This window comes from Gambusia affinis, linkage group LG08 (assembly GCF_019740435.1).
Source record: "Gambusia affinis linkage group LG08, SWU_Gaff_1.0, whole genome shotgun sequence".
NCBI lineage: Eukaryota > Metazoa > Chordata > Actinopteri > Cyprinodontiformes > Poeciliidae > Gambusia > Gambusia affinis.
Window position 1 is genome coordinate 29,537,749 of NC_057875.1, and position 21,261 is coordinate 29,559,009.

At 37.0% G+C, this 21,261-nt stretch overlaps 2 protein-coding genes across 3 annotated transcripts in view; one reads left to right on the forward strand and one right to left on the reverse strand.

The window, feature by feature from the left end:
* Positions 1-6,371, forward strand: part of LOC122835599 (retinal guanylyl cyclase 2-like) — a 30,490-nt gene extending 24,119 nt beyond the window's left edge. The window contains exons 15-23 of the mRNA XM_044124765.1: positions 67-215; positions 785-948; positions 1,637-1,760; positions 1,832-1,900; positions 2,028-2,202; positions 2,709-2,807; positions 4,229-4,314; positions 4,436-4,521; positions 4,791-6,371. Coding sequence (XP_043980700.1) covers positions 67-215; positions 785-948; positions 1,637-1,760; positions 1,832-1,900; positions 2,028-2,202; positions 2,709-2,807; positions 4,229-4,314; positions 4,436-4,521; positions 4,791-4,878 — 1,040 coding nt within the window. The 3' untranslated portion in view covers positions 4,879-6,371. The remainder of the gene's footprint in view (positions 1-66; positions 216-784; positions 949-1,636; positions 1,761-1,831; positions 1,901-2,027; positions 2,203-2,708; positions 2,808-4,228; positions 4,315-4,435; positions 4,522-4,790) is intronic.
* A 359-nt stretch (positions 6,372-6,730) lies between these two features.
* deaf1 (DEAF1 transcription factor) lies at positions 6,731-18,861 on the reverse strand. Of its 2 annotated transcripts, XM_044125723.1 has the most exons (13): positions 18,430-18,861; positions 17,288-17,385; positions 16,393-16,519; positions 16,151-16,300; positions 14,127-14,266; positions 13,892-13,957; positions 12,853-12,897; positions 11,827-11,950; positions 11,082-11,216; positions 10,505-10,797; positions 9,094-9,192; positions 8,918-9,007; positions 6,731-8,106 (listed from the first exon to the last, which is right to left on the reverse strand). In XM_044125723.1, the coding sequence occupies exons 1-13, from the start codon at positions 18,623-18,625 to the stop codon at positions 8,005-8,007; spliced, it is 1,665 nt and encodes a 554-aa protein (XP_043981658.1). In that variant the 5' UTR covers positions 18,626-18,861; the 3' UTR covers positions 6,731-8,004. The 2 variants fall into 2 exon arrangements, 1 of the variants encoding a protein (XP_043981658.1); XR_006371397.1 differs by lacking the exon at positions 6,731-8,106 and having other exon boundaries at positions 8,990-9,007; positions 9,782-10,797.
* Positions 18,862-21,261: the final 2,400 nt, after the last annotated feature.

The following is a 21,261-nucleotide window of genomic DNA, read 5'->3' on the forward strand; positions in this document are numbered from 1 at the left end:
CCAGCAAGTGTTTGTGTCTCTAATCATCACGTCTTCTCTCTTTCTCTCTGCCTGTGGAACTGTCAGAGATTGTGGAGCGTCTGAAGAAGCCCCCTCCTCTCTGCAGGCCTCTTGTTTCAGTGGATGAAGCTCCTGCTGAGTGTCTCAATCTGATGAATGAGTGTTGGAATGAAGATCCGAGCAAGCGGCCCAACTTTGATGACATTTTTAAGCAGGTGAGATGATCCTTGTTTGATGTACTGAGCTTACCATATCAGTACATCATCGCCTTCATTCACCTCAATTTATTGTATCTACAATCCTCATAGTCTCTAGATTTATTATAAAGGGTCAGTATTATGTTTTCACAACCACATAGTGCCATTTTATAACTCAGTCAAGTAACTATGTTAACTTCAGATTCTATAAGTGCTACACATACCAGATATGACTTTAAATCAATTTTACTTTGTACTTTGTTTACTTAATGCCTTGAAATTGGGCCTTTGTCTTTTAAAAACTACTGCTCTTTCTGTAACTCCGCCTTCAGGAAGTCATCCCAACATGGCTCCTCATTTAAACTCTTTAACAATGTTCAACGTTTGTCTTCACTTATTTGTTTCTTAAAACCTTTGTAGCTGAAGTAACCGTTAAATAGTTTCCTAAAATACTTATATAAATAGCATTTAGCAAAATGTTATGGTCAAGATACATCTTTAAATAACTCCAAACCCCATTAAAAAGGCTCCTTAAAAATGTACAGCTGGAACAATATGTAACCTTCTATATGGTTGTTTGTTTTTAGTTCCGGGGCATCAGCAGAGGGAAGAAGGCTAACATCATTGACTCCATGCTGCGGATGCTGGAGCAGTACAGTTCCAACCTGGAGGATCTGATCAGGGAGCGAACAGATGAGCTGGAGGTTGAGAGGACCAAAACGGATAAGTTAATTGGACAGCTTTTACCAAAGTAAGACTGGGTTCATGAGAAATATTAACGCACACTCATGTAGAACATGTTGACTTTTGGAACAATGAATGTGACCGGCCTGAGTGACATTTGCCTTCCCACCTAAACTGATGTCAAGTCATTTTAAAACTATTAAAATATATTATTGTATTTTTTATTTTATTATTGCTATTACTTTTTTTGCAGCAATGTGGGGATGAATGGAGAGGGGGTGAAAAATGCCACATTTGCTGTTATTTCTGTAATCAATCATCTGTTTTTGCTGGATGATTAAAAATAATCACTAAAAAAATTAATAAATGTTTCCAGAGGTCATGAAAGGTCAACCAGCTTCCCCCCGAAACTCCTCATCTTCAGATCAGATAAAACTTGACTGTTTGTCCTGCAAGTATTTTCACATATGCTGCTTTTGCTTTGAAGATATTAATGAAAGTTGAAAGGTCAACAGGTCAACAAGCTAAACATCAGTAGGATGTTTAGCAAATGAGCTAAACCTTTTATTTTAGTCAGATGTCATCTGGATTTACACTCTTTATCCTTTACGCTTGTGAAATGAAATTACAATGTTTCCTTCATATTACTGTCTTCCCATATGACACTCCAATGAAAGGAGATTTCTTTGTAGTGTCTGTTCCTGTGGTAAGCGTATGTTGACGTGTGTTATCCTGTGTATCACTGGATTTTTCAGATCTGTGGCTCAGGCTTTGAAGAAGGGGAAGCCTGTCCAGCCTGAACACTACTCAGACTGCACACTTTACTTCAGCGACATCGTCGGATTTACAACCATCTCAGCTCTGAGTGAACCCATTGAGGTGAAAATGGCTGAAGAAACAGCTAGTTTTGACAATTTTGACTGCTTAATACTGAAATTGTGGTTTTGTAGGTGGTAGACTTGCTTAATGACCTGTACACCATGTTTGATGCCATCATCGCTACTCATGATGTCTACAAAGTAAGCATCTCTTTCTATTCACTCATCACACCAGACAGGATTTGGTAGAGTAAAACTCTCTTTGAAAAGACCAAGAGGATTATTAACTTAAATAAGTAACTAAATGTGATGATGTGTTTATTTTCAGGTGGAGACTATTGGGGACGCTTACATGGTGGCTTCAGGGGTTCCTAACAGAAATGGGAATCGGCACGCAGCTGAAGTGTCAAACATGTCGCTTGACATCCTTCATTCAATAGGAGCATTTAAGATCAAACACATGCCTGAAATCAAAGTGAAAATACGCATTGGACTGCACTCAGGTACAATATCACCTTTTAAATTTATTAATCTGTTCCAACCACTTTTATTCAAAGGGGCAGTGCTATTTAAAATCGACTTTTCTGAGCTTTACATCATGTTATAAAGTTTTTGCCTCATCAAAACCATACCTGGAGTGTTACTTTGATTTTTGGATGCATGTTTGAGAAATCCTTTAATCTCCATGGCAAACTTTCAAAAAGAGCAGGAGTTTTTAAAGAGACTGAAGCCCAATTTCAAGGCATTAAATTGCAAAGTCAGATTTATTTTAAGTCATGCTTGTTATATATACACATTTTTACTAACAACTGAAATTTACATGGCTACAAAATGGCACCAAGTGGCTGAAAAAGACATTATTGAGTCCCTTTAAAGCCACCCTGTATAAGCAAGCTTTAAATTCTCAAAGCTTTCCTTCATGCTATTATGTACTTTATGTGAGAGACCATAATGAAAAACAAGAATGAAGTATTTGTCAAGCAGCTTCTCTCATGTTGGATGTGTTCAGGACCGGTGGTTGCAGGTGTGGTGGGACTGACCATGCCCAGGTACTGTCTGTTTGGAGACACGGTGACCACAGCCTCCCACATGGAGGCCAGCGGCCTGCGTAAGTATGAACAAAAACATGGAACAACAATCCAAAAATTTGATAATTATATTATCTTTCCTTCCCTGACCATTTACAATACAATAAAACTTTGTTAATATTTCCCAAAAAAGGAAGTAAAGATGCAGATGTCGTTTTGGTTGATTTACAGATTTCTTCAATATGACAAACTGTATGAATTCCTGCACACGCATCAGTTATTAGCTGTATCCTATTACTCTATTTTCAGTATTCAGTATTTCTGCTGATTGTCCTAATTCAGATTCGAGATTTAGCACTACCTCAAAATCACAATGCACACCTAAAATTCAGCCGCTCAACTCTTAAAAAACATATTTAAAGTAATGTCAGTGCAGTTTAAATAATAAATCTATTTCTTTATTGTGGTGGTTGGAAAGAAACTTCCAGAAAACCTCTTTGATTTGCATTTCAGTCTGCTCTCCAGCTGCGTTTCCATTGGGTGTAAAACTGAGAAAATTGAAATTACAAAAATAAATCTGCTTAATGGAAACAGCAATTTAAAAAAAGCAAAACAAAAAACTCCCATTTTGTACAAAAATGGTTTTGCACTAGATTGAAGTGTTTTTTGGCTGTATCAGAACAGATGTATTTTGTAGAACTGCAATGGAAACACTTTCTCACATCACACAAGTTACATGATCAACAGCTAGACGTTACCATTGACAGAAACGATGAAGAAGACGACAGGAAGTGGTAGGAGGAGGACGGTTTGTTTTTGTTTATTCAAGCAGCTGGCTCCACCAGAGCTCTCGCTGCTTCACACAGTTCAGAAAAGGTTGCGTTCAAAGTGCTAAATCCATAGCTCTTTTGAATTATGAATATAACTGTTTCCATCGCTGCTGTTTCTTAATGATTTATTGCATTCACATGTGATTTTAATTTCATTTCTTGTTTAATGGAAATGCCACCATTGCAAAATTGTGTTTTTTCTGTCCAGCATGGGATATTCCTGTGCTGGACGGCCCTCTGCTTGCTGACGTAGAATATATATATATATATATATATATATATATATATATATATATATATATATATATATATATATATATATATATAAATATATATATATGTTAAATGTGATTGTTTCCTAATGAAGGCGATCACCAGTTGCTTAGACTGGTCCACATTCAGAAGCAGAATTTTGTTGCTACACCACTCTGTGAAAACTTCCACCACTTGTTATTCTTCTCATTGTTATGGAACAGTTTAGTCTTGGTTATAATTGTCGAGGTCACAATGTTTCTGTTGGATTGCCTGTCTTGTTTGGCTGCCGGGGGCACTTTCTGAATCTTAAGCCTGCCATTTGTGGCAAAATCCAACATACAAAGCTCTACCAATTCATTTTATCTGAAACAATGCTTAAACAACTTGTTTTATACTTGTGGGGGGTTTTTTTTCAGCTTACAGGATCCACATCAGCCTTAGTACTGTTAAGGTTCTGACCAGTCTGAAAGTGGGATATCTCATAGACACCAGAAAGGCACAGGTATACCGTCCTGCTAAGATATTTGCTTTGTCAAAAGTTGGATTTAATTAATTCTTTTGAAGGAATATGCTGTTTGCCCGGTAATGCAGTGATTTCCTTGTACGCTCCTGTGATTTTTAAGGTAAAGGGGACAGAGGACACATACTGGCTGATGGGTAGAGAGGGTTTCAACAAACCTCTTCCTCTTCCCCCTGATCTTGCTGGAGGGTAAGAAAACCACATACGAACCATCTTTAAGTATGTCTGCTGAATTAAAAAAAAACAAACAAACAAAAAAAACTGATGGGTCCATTTCTAATCTTAGTCATGAACTTTAATCACATTGACTCTTACTGATTTATTATGCTTATTATAATAAGTTACTAGGCAAAATTATTAAAAATGCTATTGGAAATTATAACAATTTTAATGAAAACAAATGTAAAAATCCAACTAATTGTGGTTGATCATCTGACCTGTTTCTTTGTTCTTTCCAGGGCCAGTAACCACGGCATAAGCCTCGATGAGATTCCTGTTGAGAGACGGCAAAAGTTTCTCGACCGACAGAACAAAATGAAAAAATAGACCAGCAAAGTTTTATTGTATTTACATTTACATAAATGTTTGCAAAAATCAGACAAAAATTCAAGATATTGGGAAAACGTCTTGAAATAAGACTAACTTAAAAGTAACTTTTCTGAAAGAAATAGGAGCTTGTTTTAAGTCAATAACTCTAACATTTGTGAACAAGTATTAGTTTCATTTGCAGATTATTTCACTTATAATATGGGAAAATGTCTTGTTGTAAGTGAAATTATCTGCCAATGTAACTAGTACTTTTTCATCATTATTAATGAAGTCTTTACTTAAAACTTGGTTTTGTCTTACTTCAAGTAGACTAAAATATTTGCACAGGAAACAAGTGTAAACACTAACCTTTCTTTGGGATATTAAAATGAATACTGCTCTTAGTCAAAGCAAGAAAAGAAATCTGTAAATTAAACTATAGGAGTTTATTGTGGAAAAGATGCACTAATACAAAGCCTAAACACAACATTTTACTACAACAGTAAAATGTTCTTTGTACAAAATCTTTGTGGCTAACGATTATGGCTAAATGTAACGTTTTTTGTTGGCTGTTTGACAAGATATTTTTTTTGATTTGAAGTACTTTAAAGTAAATAGTTTGATTGTATGTGATTTATTTCAGTCAGTTACAGTTAGGCCCAAATTTATTCATACCCCTGACAGATGTAGATTTCCACTTAACCAAGAAGTGGACTTCTGATAGCAAGTGAAACAGGCTTCTCTCAAAAGACAATAAAACCATGTAAAAAAATAATGATAAAACTTTTAAAAAATTACCTTTTTATTTACATGTAGTTAAAAATTGAATGTCAAAAATATTTGTCTCCTCCCCATAATCAGTAGGATTTTGTCCTTCATTAGCGTTACAGCATCATTTCTTACAACTGCTGACCAAACTTTGGGATTTTTACTCGTGTTTCATAAATCTTGTCTTTGAAAAATGACCTTTAACGGATTCTCTGTCATTTTAAATCAAAATCTACCAACGCTATGTAACAATTTTGGGCTTACTCCATAATAATTATTGCTGTTGTATTTTGTCTGTTTTCCATTGTTTAAAATGAGGACGTTTCTTGTTAGGACATTGAATAAACTCTAGATAAAATCTTACTGCTTGTTCATCATTCTCCATCAATGGTTCACTTTAAAATTTATAAGGGTGTGTGGGAATAATGACAGAAAACAGAACCAAAATAATTCTTAACAATGACTTACCGCTGAAATGACTTTCCATCAGAGCACGCACAAGTGGGGTGCCCCAAAGTTCTATTCTAGGTCCCCTCATATTTAAAGTCTACATGCCCTCCACTGGCTCAGATTATATTATGTAGCAACATTGCTTACCTTATGTAACACACTTCTCTATATCACAATGTAACCAATTCAAAGACTATGAAACAATTCAAAGCTTAGCAGATGCTTGAAACAAATCAATGCTTAGATGTGCCATAACTTACTTCAGCTCTTTGGATCTAGAGCAGGGGTCTCAAACTCCAGTCCTCGAGGGCTGCAGTCCTGCAGTTTTTAGATGTGCCACAGGTACAAAACCCTGGAATGAAATGGCTTAATTACCTCCACCTTGTGTAGATCAGTTCTCCAGAGCCTTAATTATTCTATTCAGGTGTGGTGCAGCAGAGGCACATCTAAAAGTTGCAGGACTGCGGCCCTCGAGGCCTGGAGTTTGAGACCCCTGATCTAGAGGAACGATCTAGAGTCAACGCACAGCTTCAGTTATTACAGCTGGAAACTAGAGATAAGTTGAAAACTGGGTGTAATGATGAACTCTGACCTGGACATCCCAAGCCACATATAAACAGTTGCAAAGTCGGTCTTCTAGAAAACTCCACCTGCTGAAACAGTGAGTAATTTGCGTTTGATTAATGAGTATTTATTTAACCAGGTATGTCTTATTAAGATTAAAAATCTCTTTTTCAAGAGCGACCTGACCAAGGCTGGCAGCATACACAGATGAATACAAATCAAAATTATATATATATCAAAACCCAATTAAAATACAGTATGAATAATAAAACCATGAACATAGATCAATTCTTGTCTAGATTGCAACTTTTTACTAATTCTCTTCATTTTGCCGCTGCAATGTATTATGTTGTTACGGCCTTGGGCCTTTTGGGCTGGGTTGCAGATTTCTTGTCTGTCTTTGTGCTCCTCCCTTTTACAGGTGCTGCTGATTTGTTCATTTGGAGCACAGAGCATTTAAACCTGGCCATCTCCACCTTCTGGGTCACCTTCAGCGTCCACTCTTCTCTTGACGCTTGTGGTGCTCTGCTGCCAGGCTTCAGCTCCCCTCCTTTTGCACATTTGAGTTTGTCTTTGTTTTTGCACTTCAACACTTCCATATGCACTCATACAACACATCCAGGCATTTGCATTACACCACTGACACTGACATCCACAATCCATTGTTGTTTTTGTTGATAAATATTCCTTTTTATGCACTTTAACCACTGCATGGTCTCCTGTTTTTGTTATGACCTTGAGCTGGTCGTAACATATGCATTTTGAACCGCCTTGTTACTGAAATGTGCTTTGCAAACAAACTTGATTTAATGATATAAAAATATTTTAGGAGAAAGAAAAGAGAAAAAAACATACACAAACCTGTGACAAAGACGTTTTTGTCCTCATTTAAGATTATTATGTTTTCAGTTTTCAGCACATGGCTACTGTAACATATGTGAGAGAACATTTATCTTTGATGTGTCTCATTCTCATTTTACCAGGCCTGGTGGTACAGAAACAAATATTTTCATTAAGAGCCAAAATGGCAACAAGTTAGCAGAGTGAACTCTGTCTCTCAGGAAAGGCCCTAAATAAAAGCATTGTGATATTGAATAAAAATCCAACAATAAAAAAATAGACATCTAGTAATACTCAGAGTTTGATTTGACTATTTTAACACACAGCATGGTATACCAAGTACTGAGCTCCAAAATTATAGTTATCTACTAAACTTTAACTATTGTTCAGTTTGCTCAGATGCAGTTCCTCTCATGAGCACTAGTTGATAATGTGATTAAGTGATCGGAGTAACTGTTGTAACTGTTGCATCCGGAGCAGCAGAAGAGGAGAGGAGAAGCAGCAGTGCAGCTAGCTCCACCTTCATTTCACTTTGTCCATGTCGATGGCTGTGATTGGCTCCTCCTCCGGAACAGCGACGCCCCCTGATGACTGACAGCATAAATGCTGGTGATCCTTCCAGTCCTGCATAGACCAAGAAACAGAAGGTTTCTATAGAACACAATGCTTAAAATAGTTATTAGTGCCACACCACAGTAAACACCCTTTTTAGTCTTCGGTTTGACCCCTTGACTCCTACTTCAACATATTTTTATTTAAGTAAAAAGTAGCCGTCCAAAAATTACTCAAGTAAAAGTAAAAAAGTACTAAGTAAAAAGGCGACTCTAGTACTGAATAACTCACCGAATTATCAGTCATGTAATATTTAAAAAAATAGAGTTATGTGGGAATACTGGTATTTTAAAGACCAAAGTTATTCATACAAATAACATAATTAAAAAATAACAAAATCAGGCCAATAAAAAAAACTTACATTTTTCCAAATCAGTTTCTTTCAATATAAAACTTATTGAAACTTTAACAGAAACTGCAGGTGTGTGTGTGTGTGTGTGTGTGAGTCTGGTGAATTTTTGGTTAAAACATGTCTGTTCATCATTCAGTGAAGTTACTCACAATGGGCAGATAATACAGAAATTTTACGCGAGTAGTGATACTTCAAAATAAAATTACTTAAGTAAAAGTAAAAATACTCCTAACTCTCCACTTTGTTGCCAGGGATATGAATAATTCGGACATAACAGTATTGGCAACTTTTTCCCATTAGCAGGTTGCAAAAGATTGCTTTGCCTTTGATGAATGAAATTATTTGATTATCTTTGTCTAAAGCTGAAATTAGCATGATGATCTGAAATATTTTTGTGAAAAAAGCAAAAACATCTAATCTATGAAAGGGAGTATCCGTCTTTGTGGCTCTGTAGGAAGTGTGGAGACCCACCTTCCTCTGGCAGAATGTGGAGCAGTAATTGACTTTGTGACATCCTGTACACTCGCTCATCGCCATTCGGCCACAGTTCACACACATTTCCTGCAGAAGCAGAACACATCACTTTAGGCTACTGAGGGAACCGCCGAGTGGGCGTCGCTGAAATTGCGGAAGCTGGTTTGTCGTACGTTGATGATGATCTCTGTGATGTCCGAGCTCCTTTTGGCTTCAGAGTCATCTGGCTGTTGAAACGAGATCTGGTTCTGGAACGGCTGACCCAGCCCACACTGCACACCAAAACACACACGTTCAGGCTTCATTATCCACGCTTTTCTAAATGCTATCCGGTGTCTTATGTGTATCCATAGCCATTGAATCTTTTGTGACATTAAAACCACAAAATCAAAATTTTTTAATTGCAATTTTCTGTAATAACACAAAGTAGTGCAAATTTCTAGGGCTGCAGCTAGCAATTATTTTAGTAAATAATAGCTAAAGTAAAAGTAAAAAAAATGGGATATTCTGCAGATTTTGTCATTTAACCACTTCAGATTATTTTCTTCAATATTAGGAATACATATGAAAATGCAAATAAACAAATAAAGTAAAAAAAAATGTAGGCAATAATACAATAAAAGACGTTCCCTCTAAAAGTCCTAAAAAAAATTTATTTTATTGCCTAAACTGAAATAACACATTGTTCCTTTACTGTACGCTAAAGGAAGCATCTGCACCTAAAAAACACATGACCTCTACATGACCTTTCTGTTCATTGACTTCATGTCAATATAGTGAAGAGCTGCTCTGGTGATTATTTTTTAGGATAAGCAGTTAATAACTGCATAAAAAAGGTTCCTAATAAAAGATTTTATTTACAGAATTTGAACCAGGTGAACTGCGACAGACTGGTGACCTGTCCAGGTGGCCCCGCCTCTCGCCCGGAACGTTAGCTGGAGAGAGACACCAGCACACCTCCTGACCCCACTAGGGACAAGAGTGTTAGAAAATGGATGGATGGACCAGGTGAAGCTAAAACTGCTATGTGAGGAGTTGTGAATAGATTACATTTATAGACAAAGAGGATTTTTGTTTTTATCTTAAATCCAAAATTAGTTACTGCTGTTCTGTCAGCAAGCTGGATGCTTTGGAGTTTGTATACTTCATTTAACAATTCATAGATTGCAAAATTAAGTAGACAGTTATTTCAATAAGTGATTTGTTATCACTTATTGAATGGTTAATCTTAGCTATACAAATATTTTTAAAGTGGGTTGAAAACAATTAATGGCTTATGACTTTTTCTAAAAAGCAAAAATCCTTAAATTAGAAGTAGGTCTGAACATTGATTACTTTCTAACTCATGTACAATCTGTTCTTATTTAGGAAGTCTCTGTTTACTAACCAGGTGACTTCTGAAGGCTAGTGGGTTACTAAGCCAGATCAAAGGGACTATATGATCGCACACCGTGGGGGATTTATTCATAAAAATAAATTAAAACAATGTATCATTTTCCTTCTCCTTCAACGTTATGTGATCTGGTCTAAGCAGTTTGAGCTTTTCTATCTCATTCTTAGAGTTTCTGGTTGAGTTGGCCTCACCTCCTTCCTGCCCCCCTGACCTTTGACCCCTGCTGGCTCCCCAGCACCGTTTTTGGCCTGTTCTATCAGGGCCTTCAGCTGCTGCACGTTGCTCATCAGCGTGTTTGCCAGTTCCTCCAGGTATATCCAGGTGTTCTTTTCTCCTTCATTCGCAGCCGAACATGCGTCCCCTACAGGCGCCACTTCCAGCCCCGCTACCAGCGTTGCCGACGGTGACGATGCCGCGGAGGCCACTGCTACTTTGGCTTGGATGGGCTGAGGAGCAACAGCCAGAGCTGGCAGCGCTGTCAGCACTGGAAGAAAGACACAGGCAGACTGACATCTCAGGGAAAGCTGTACTTTAACTAGACCAGCTTTTTTTAAAACAGGATTATAGTCTGTATTAGTATGTTCATCACATTAGGTTATTTCTTGTATTGTATGAATTCTCAAACAGCAAAAAAGTGACAATTAGTTATTTTCATAGTACTCTGAAAATAACATGGTCCCATTTTGATTAAAAAACGCCTGATGCTTATTGCCTCTATTTGGAAAAGAACAAACCAGGTGAAGTTAGTGTCTCAATGACAGAGCGTACCTGTGGTGCTGGTGAACATGTCGCTCTGTGCTGACCCGTCTGAGATGATGGTGGCCGAAGCGGCATCGCTTGTTGGCGTACGGTCAAAGGTCAATGTGCTGGAGGTAGCAAACTGCCCCGACGGGGACACCGTGACTGTCAGAGAGAGAAGATAGCAGGATTGGCCAATCGTACAATAGTTTTTGGTAACCGCGCAAAAAAATAAAAGGTCTGTCCTGAATGTGAAGACCAGACTGAGGCTTAAAGAACCCAATCTTTTTTTTTTCTTGTAGCGCTGGTAGAGGGAACATTTTTTTTCTGTTCCAGTTAGAGTATGTTTAGGCCTTCCATAGTATGATCCCATGTTGTTGTGAAACTCCCTTCATGGTGGACAGTGGAACTGCTGATCGAGCAGCTTTCAGGTTATGATGGATGCTGAATTATTCCTGAATATTGGAACCAGTTGTTTTTCCTCTGACAGTGAAAGTTTGGGTCAGATAGTTAAAACTTGAACAGGACAATGATTCTGCACATAGCCTGATTTTGGAGTGGAAAAGCATGCTAACATTGTGGATTGGTCTGACTAAATACATTTTGAGCACAACCAGAAGCTTAAGACATCAGAGGTATTTGGTCTGACCTAAAACTGGTCTAAAGCTAGACATAGATATGATAATCCTAACGAGCATCAGTGCCTAAACGTTAGCATGAACAGTTCAAAGTTCATTTTTTCTGAGTCACAAGGAAGGTGATTTTTGTGACATACATGTGGTTCCTGGAGTCAGCTGGATATTCTTCAGGGGGCTGAGATCCTTCTTGACTGGAACAACTGGGAGCTCGTTGTCCTTCTTCCGTCTTTTGTAAGGAACAAAGAGACGGACAGGGCCGGTCTGGAAAAAAAATAGAAAAAAAGAAGCAGCTGTGCAGTAAATGAGTGCTGATGAGATTTTTGAGACAAATACCACTTTAGATTATCTTACTTCTTGCAATACCGTACTGTTAAACTGTGGCTTTTGGTAGATTTGAGCCTTAATCTAATAAAAACACACACAAATAAGTGGAAAATATAGAAAAGTAATAGCATTAGAAGGCAGGGGCTTCCAGAGTAGAATTACAAGGGTTGACAGCCGGGGATAAATCTGCAAATCAGGACTCTGTCACAGCAATCACATGTTGGAACTTAGAATCATAAACTCCACAGAAACATTCAGCTGGAACAAACTTCAAGTGATTTTTCAGACAAATGCTTCCATGTTTTATTCCTTCTGAGGTCAGAGGGGTTAGCTCCAGTTAGGATCAAAACTGAGTTTTCTAGCAATTCACTTATTATTTCCTGTAAACATATGCTGAAGATTTTTTTTTTACAATTATGATTAAGTATGATCTGTAGGGCATTTTAAAATGAATTACTTTCAAACTTATAATAAACAGTGACAAAAGAGTAGATTCTGTATTTGTAGAAAACTTTTTTTCCCTGATAATCATAGATGGAATGTGGAGGGATATTTGTTTTTCAGCTGAGTAGTACAGGATATCAGTTGTCATTTACAGAACAAATGAGATGTAAAGAGTATTCTTAATAATAATAATTTTAATGTTTCAAATTAAAATTAGAATTATTAATTAATTTCTTATTATACTCTGCAAATGAACTCATTTTTATGTCAGAAAACTTAACATTTTAATACTGATGTGAGCTCTTTTAAGAGCTACTGAAAGGAATTCACCCAGAAATGGACAACGGGTTAAATACACATGCTAAACATACAAAACATAAACAATAAACACTTACCATGGTGATATTTTCTGGTGTCACAGAGTCTCCATCCTTTGGTGACTGTAAAAGAAGCAATGCTTATCAATAAATGCATAAATATGAGAAAATCTTAATTCTGCCACTTGAACATGTGATACAACAGTTCAGCTCACCCAACTTTATGCTGGATCTTTGGATAAATGAGTTCATGATTTAATTCCTATGTTAATCAATACGTTAGGAGAGTAGGGTCATGTTGAGAGGCACAGTCAGCCCTCTAGATACTACATTGTCAAACATTTAATTCTTTGTTTGGGTTTTTCTTTTCAATAAACTTTATGTGCATTGGACTGTCACAATAACAAACTTTACTTGACAATAAATTGTCCCAGAAATTATTGTGATAAATGATAATATTGCTGTCTTCAGACCATTTTGAAGAAATATATTGAGAACGGCATAACAATGCAATATAATGCAAGTACATCCTCTCAAGGATGAGTAAACTTTAATAATGAACGAACACTTCTCACTGGAACTGGAAGATATGTTAAATATTATCCAAAATAAAACGCATTAACCTAAAACAATAAATGAAAAGGGAAATAAAAACTACTTACAACTGAAACCATAAAAAATGGATTATGAAGTCTGTAATCAAAATTGACTTTCAAAGAACTACCGTGTTTTTTTTATCAGATGATTAATTGATTAAACTAATCAGCTAATCTGAATTGCTTTTCATTGTGTTTGGGCCAAGAATACACTTCTATGACAAAATGAAAAACACGGGTTTATCTGAGTCAGTCGGGTGTAATTAGATGTAAGTTTAACTACTTAACACTTTTGGGGTTGTTTTCCAAGAGAAAATAAAATATTTGGGTTTATTTTAGTCCATCAAAACCACAACCTAGAGATTCTGTATTCCACAGTTTCACTGCTAATGTCTTTGGAATAGTTCTATGGTCCTTTTTAAGATGGTTTACTTCACAATAAAACCCTCAAGCATAGATACAGGGGTGCAGATTTTTTGTTGTTGGTGAACTGGCATGTGTTGAATTCTATAGACACTCACATGTGTCAGGTCATCACAGCAGGCGGCACAGGTACAGGAAGCAGCATGAGGGTTCAGGATATGCTCCTAAAACACCCACCCACACAAACAAACAAGTTTAAATACTGAGGAGGGAAAGATGTACTCCAGCTTTCTGTTTAGAATATGAATGAAATAGTAAAACACACACCATGAAACCATGAAAGCGTTCAGTACAGATGCAGTCCTACAGTGTGGCTGTTGCACAGTTCAGTACCTGTATGAGGCAGAGTAGAGGTCGGCCAGCGTATCTGATGCTCCTCTTCCAGTCTTTGCTGCTCGCTCTTCCCGCCAAAGCTTCAAATTCAGTCGGAGCAAACCACTGCTGGTTGTGTTTGATACAACGACCTTTACCCCCTGAACGATGCACAACTATTTTAGCATAGAAAATGTCAGAAATAATGCAAACAAGACTGTTTGCTGATTATGAATATTGATCAAACTATCGATATATAAAAGTCTGCTATTTAAACTAACATGACCAAAGAGTGTGGGGGAAAAAAACAAAAATACAAAAAATATTCACTTGCCTAAACTTTATATTATAGATCCTTTGAGGAAAATAGACAAGTTAAAACCAATTGGAAATTTAACAATGAATTATATTAATAAATGGTGAAATAACCACTGACGCTGTGTGCAAGAAGGGGATGAGCAGACTCTATTTTCTAAGGAAGCTGAGATCCTTCAATGTGTGCAGCAAGATGTTGGAGACCTTCTACCACAGTGTTGTTGCTGCTGCCATCTTCTTTGCTGCTGTGTGTTGGGGAAGCAGCATCAGAGCCAGCGACTCTATTAGACTGGACAGAATCATCAGGAAAGCTGGTTCTGTACTGGGACTAAGGCTGGAGTCCCTGGAAACTGTGGTGGAGAGGAGGACACTGAGGAAGGTTCTGTCTATCATGGACAATAAACAGAACCCTCTCCACCACATAGTGGACAGACAGCAGAGCACCTTCTCACATAAACTGCTGCAGCTCTGCTGTCGTAGGGACAGATACAGGAAATCCTTCCTGCCACATGAAATCTCACTGTACAATAAAAGATAAATCATTGTTCTGCACTAATCAGCCCAATTTTGCACAACTGCACTGTGGTACACTTGCTGTACATATATTACATAAACATATCTGCATTTTTTAATCTCTGTAAGGACTGCTCTTAAGTTGCATTTTATATTTTACAGCACTTTACAATTTTACAATTTGTAGCATTTTATATTTTTTTTATATTTATTTTATTTTATCTACAACTAGTTGTTACTGTGTCTTGTCTTTATGCTGCAACTGCGAAGTAATTTCCCTGCTGGGATGAATAAAGTACTTCTATTCTATTCTATTCTATTCTATTCTATAAATAAACACAGAGAAGCATAAATAAAAACATGGAAACAGACTCAGCTTGTTATTTCAATAGAGAATTACAGTTGGTGCCACAGGCTTCAGCAGCTCTTAATCACTAATGCTTAACCATTGTGCTCTGCAAATCCAGGACTAAAACATATTGAACTAGGTAGGGATGCATTGATATGAAGATTTGGGCCAATATTGATCTCCGATATTAATATTGACTGAAGATGCAATCAGATTGGAAAATGAAAAAGATGCCGGTATATTATTAGTTTATAAATCACTGAATGGTTTAGCACCACAATACATTAAAGATCTGCTGCTGTTGTATCAACCTTCCAGAACTCTCAGGTTCTGGTTCTGGTTCTGCTCTGCATCCCCAGAATCAGAACCAAACGACGAAAAGCAGCATTCAGCATCTATGCACCAAAAATCTGGAACAAACTTCCAGAAAACTGTAAAACAGCTGAAACACTGACTTCCTTTAAATCTCAACTAAAAACCCACCTGGTTAGGATTGTATTTGAAATGTAATCAATTGCAAATTTAATGACGGAATCTGACTTAATGTTCTGTTTTGATTGTTGATTCTATTTTGCATTGTGGTTTTTTGTTTGATTTGATGTAAAGCACTTTGAAATGCCTTGCTGCTGAAATGTGCTATACAAATAAAATTTGATTGATTGATTGATTGATTGATTGATTGATTGATTGATTGATTGATTGATTGATTGATTGATTGATTGATTGATTGATTGATTGATTTAAAAAGTAACTTGTTTTTGAAATTAAATTCAGAAAGCTGAGCCCTAGTTATACAAAGAGGCAGGTAGATGCACCAGATTTGTGCTGATACCAAAAGATAGAAGCCAGAACTTTCACAAGATGTCACCTGATCCCAGCCGGTTCTTGTACAGGACTCCGCTCGTATTCCTGCAGCGGACCGGTAGCTCGTTGTTGTACACCGATGGGTCCCAGTTGTATTTGGAGCAAGAGTCTTTGTCCTGCAGCGGAGTCAGAGGAGTGGGTGGAGTCTGAGGGCCTGACAGACGCACACAGAGGGATAAAAATCATTTGTGATCATTTTTCACTTGCTGATAAAAAGTATTGTCCTGCCAGGACAGTACAGCACACCGGATGTGATGGTGGTGGCAGATTTGAGGCCCGTTGCTTCCACAATGCTGCCATCAGTGTGAACCACAATCAGGGTGGCCTTCTGGGTACTGAGCCCTTCGCCCAGCTGCAGAGTGGTCCTGCCACTCTGTAAGTCACACAAACAGTCAAATATGGAAACAATAACATGCTGTAAATTATATTAATTTCCCACACCATACAGATATCTGAGGTTTAGCATCGGCCGATGGCAAATCGATACAGAAAAAAAAAAGTGCTGAACTGACTTAAAATGTTTGTTGTTGTTTTGTTTTTTTTACACAGATATAAATGTACTGGATTACAAACATATCTGATAACTCTGCAACTAGTACAGTACTCTTAAATGCACCAAAGGATTCACAGGCTTGGTCAAACATAAAAAAACAACACAACTTTCATTTGTTCAGTCAATCAATTAGGAGTAGAACAGTTAATGTAAAAATAAATAATATAGAAACTGAAAGTGACAAAAACAATAGGTTAACTACTTTGGTCAAACACGTAAAAAATAAACTGCAACAAACCTTTCAAATGGATCAGAAAGTGCAATTAGGAATTATAAATATAGTGTAGAATAAATAATAAAGCATGACATCGCTCAGAGCACGAAGCATAGCATTAGAATGAATAGATCTACCCTTATAGGTTGGGCACATTGTCACCAATGTAGAATTTTTTTCAATATAGATATTAATGTTGAATTGGTGCATTTTTGAATTCCTAGACAAATTATTCTTCACAAGTCCCACAACAATATTTATGATGTCAGAATAAATTATGTGAAAGTGGACTTTCACTTTTATTCCTCCATAAAGTCACCTTACAAATCAAACATGAGTCCATGGAGAGATTTGAGCAGTGAGGTGTTATTTACCAGAACGTGCTCAGGAAGGCTTGTTGATGTAGCTACTGTGGTGGTGAAAACATTGTCCTCTGCAGCCTGAACATCCGCCACGGTCACTGCAGCCACCTCTGATCAGCCGCAAAAGATAAAAATTGCTGAGGTCCAAGAAAAACTAAAACAAATTATTTCTGTGAATAAGACAGGACTGTGAAATGAAGTCAGACCAGTTTCACAGCTTAAAGTATGGCACACAATAAAAGCTTGTATTTAAATTCCTCTAAGTTGATGAATTTAAGATTGCAAACTTGGAGTGAACCAACCAATTTCCTTAATTTTGGGTGATCAGCCAATACTTGCATGGGAAACCAACCATATCCACCAATCTTATCTACCTCTGGAAAGTTAGACACAATTGGCCTTTTGTTGCCTAAACTTTATATTTATATGTGAGAGCATTATCTCATGTGCATCTAAAATAAGTTTGTATCGTTGGGTATTGTTTTTCAATAAAGTAAGATTGGAACACTGAAGGTTTATCGTGACCTCACAATGGGCACACTCCTTTTTTACCCCAGAGTGAAATGATGACACAATTCCAAACTTACAGGATTTTTAAAACAATTAAAATGAAAATGTTTAGCAACCAAAGTTCAACTAATAAGTAAGTATCCATTTATTTCAAGTTCTTTGATTATTTCATTGTGTATTGCAAGATAGAAACAAATTAAATTAGTCTGAAGTCTTCTTTTGTACATCATTGTAGATGAAATGCAACATTTTTGGTGGGTTCCACAATATATATAACTGAGGCAGCCTCCACAATATATTTTCAATACTGACATTTTTTACTTATAACTTCGGGGTTACATTTATGAGTAATATCTGTATTTTGTAATATTATTTATATTTATAAATATTTCTTACAGGAAAATGAAAGAACATTGGCTAAATCACTGAGACTTTTAAAATTACTTCAGGAACATATTTGAATAAAGTTGGATCCAAATATCAACCACAAAGTTTCGGTGGTTGTTTTAAAATGCAAAATACTCCTGTGATTTTATGTGAGATATGCCAATAAAAAGTAATACATTCGTTGGGCTTGTTATGCTAACTACCTCTAACCCTCTGTTAACCCTCCTGAACAGCCATGGCCTCCTGCCGCTTCCTACCTGCGAATGCCGCTTCGGCCTCGTCTGAGTTCGGGAGGTGCTCGGCTCTCATGTCAATGTTTCGAGGTTCCGCTATCACAGACATCGGAGCGACTTCGGCCTCCGACTCCGTATCCGAGCCCACTCCCTCCACCGACCCACCGATGGGCGGTTCATCCAACCCGAGTGCCTTCGTGGCCGAGGCTGCCTCGTCCATTCTTCCGCGGAACGACAAGAACCGAATAGGGCCGAGCGGCCGCGGAACAAAGAAAAAAGATCCGAGGTTCCCGGAGCCTCGAACAAAGCGACGCACAAGTAACGGAACGCGTAAGCTAAATTTTCTTAAATAAACTATAACTGTATTTACCAGAAACTCAGGAAAACTCTTACGAAATTCGAGCTGACCCGGAAAATTAAAGGGCAATCGTAACTTCTTTTTATTTCATACCTACGGCAAGCGATAAACCGGAAAATGCCGAACGGGTACGAATTGACCCGATGAGAATCCGGCCAAAAATAGCATTTTTGCACGCGTATTTCATACTTAAGCGATGTTGGAGCTCATTAGGCTTCCCTTTTTTGGTTTAAACATAAAACCACAAATATTTATGATTCCAACTCTACACTGACATTCTGTACCACTCACATAGAAGCCAGGAAACCGAAATATAACTGGAGAAGGTTGTTATTTTTTCAGCCAATCTCCCAAACATATTAGGACAGGAAACGGATATGTATGTTTATTTTGTATATCCAAATAACGATTATTAAAATATATTTAAATTATCAAAATACCCATGAATTGTTCTGCAACTCATTATTTGTCTAAAAATCAGTGGTTTTTTTACTTCTATTAATTTTTATGTTTCAGTTTCATGGTGTTTCAGAGCAGACTCCTTGTTTGCACTTCCACAGGGCTGCCTGTGGTGGAACACTATTCATACTGCATTACAAAATCATTCATAAAATAAAAAAACCTATGTTGGCTGCAACAAATTTACCTGAATAGAACACAATATGAACTTTGCCAGCCCTAACCCTGATCCCTTTCACTGAATACACAGCAAATCCAGTAGAATCAAATTAACTGTCAGATTTGATTTCAACACTTTTAAAGTGTTTATATGGGTCCACACCAAAAAGTGTTAATTTAACTCTTTTTGGAGAGTTGGTACTTTAACTCTAATTAAGTCTCAAATATCAAATTTGCTGGAGTTAATCATTTAACACTTACTAACACAAATTCAGTGTTAGACCTTAATATTAACTCTCACAGAGTATTTTTTTAATTTCATAAGAGTTATTTGTAATTCGTATTACATAGGTATTTTATTGCTTTGAACTTCTAAAAATTCTTTGAAAAATAAACATTTAATAAAGAGGCAATGATTTTCTCAAATCCTTACTTATTTCAAAACATGCATCATAACTACAAAATATATTACAATGTGGAATAATGTGCATGTTTCACATGATGCTTTCATTCACATATTGCTTATCAAAAGGCCTGACATAGCAGCTGGGCAATACAAAATGCAGTATGCTTTATAATTTTTTCTTAAATACAATATGCATGAAATTGTTCAAAATACAAGGTGGAGACAGTAAAGCAAGCAGTTCATGTATTATGATAGAGTAAATGTTCTTTTAACAGGTAGATCGCCGTTTATTACAGTACATAACAAACCAACCTGATACTCAGATCCATCACTTCTTACCCAGTTTATGTTTCTGTTGATAAGAGACTGGGCCTCTTTACACTCCCCCAAAGAGCTGTCCACTCACTAACACAGATTGTCTTCGGATTGTTGGTGAAGTTTGGCCGGGGACATCACCGTCCTCCACTGCATTGGATAGTCTTCAGTCTCCGAGCACGATAGCCAGTGTAACACCTGTTCTCGAGGACTGATTTTGGGCACCCCTTTAATATAAAGAAAAAGGCAATAAAAGGATTAAAACATGCTACAAAATACACATATAAGAAGACACAACAGTAGGAATAATGCTTTCAACATGAAAAAGCCTTTTACAGTTTTTCAAAGGAAAGACAATGATCAGAAAGGTTGATAAATCTGAGAAATATTCACGCAAACGTTCAACGTCATGAAAAAACATACTCCAGATTATAACGGATCTGTGTGTTGGCCAAGAAATTGACTGAATGTTCACCGGCTCGATTTTTTTCCTCAACACTTATTCTCTGCAAACCTTAAGCATGCTAAGCTAAATATGTTAACGCCGAGCCGTGTGGCAAACATGATGTACATCAGTGTTTTTCAACTAGTGTGCCATGAGTTATCGTCAGGTGTGAAGTGGAAGTTATCCAATTTCACCTAATTGGTCTAAAAAAATTTAAAACGAATTAATTATCTGCACATATGCCATTTTCGCAGGGCCGTGCAGAGACCTATGGAGGGGCAGGGGCTCAAATTTAAAAAAACGGGCACATTGAACAAAAACTCAGTACAACAACATAGCAACAATCCATATTAATCAAGAATCTAATTGGATCCTACTATATCATTGCCATCATCCAGGGAAATGCAAAGCAAATCTAGTCTATATTTTCCCCAACAGATATAAAGTTTCTGTTTCTGCTGCTGATAGTCCTGGAGGGCTGAGCTGATCTGAGATTGTGGCTGTTAAACAGATCAGAGGAGAGAAAGTCTCTGGTTATGAAGTTATGAAATAAGCTAATTTGCTGCCATTTTACTAATTAAGCCCTAATAATACCTAATAATATCTATTTAACCTCTAGAACAACTTGGCTGCAGACTGATTTATAGTTCAAAAAAGCTCAAAGGGGTTTGATGTTAGCAACTCTGAGACCTAGAATTATAAGACTGGGATATC

What these genes read in the sequence shown, in the direction of transcription:
- deaf1 (XM_044125723.1), bottom strand. Translation starts at nt 18,625, where the DNA reads ATGGACGAGGCAGCCTCGGCCACGAAGGCACTCGGGTTGGATGAACCG. An exon ending in CAAGAACCGGCTGGGATCAG is followed by an intron (nt 14,267 to 16,150) that starts GTGACATCTTGT and finishes TGCATCGTTCAG; the next exon opens with GGGGTAAAGGTCGTTGTATC. An exon ending in TCACAGAGATCATCATCAAC is followed by an intron (nt 9,008 to 9,093) that starts GTACGACAAACC and finishes CTGCTTCTGCAG; the next exon opens with GAAATGTGTGTGAACTGTGG.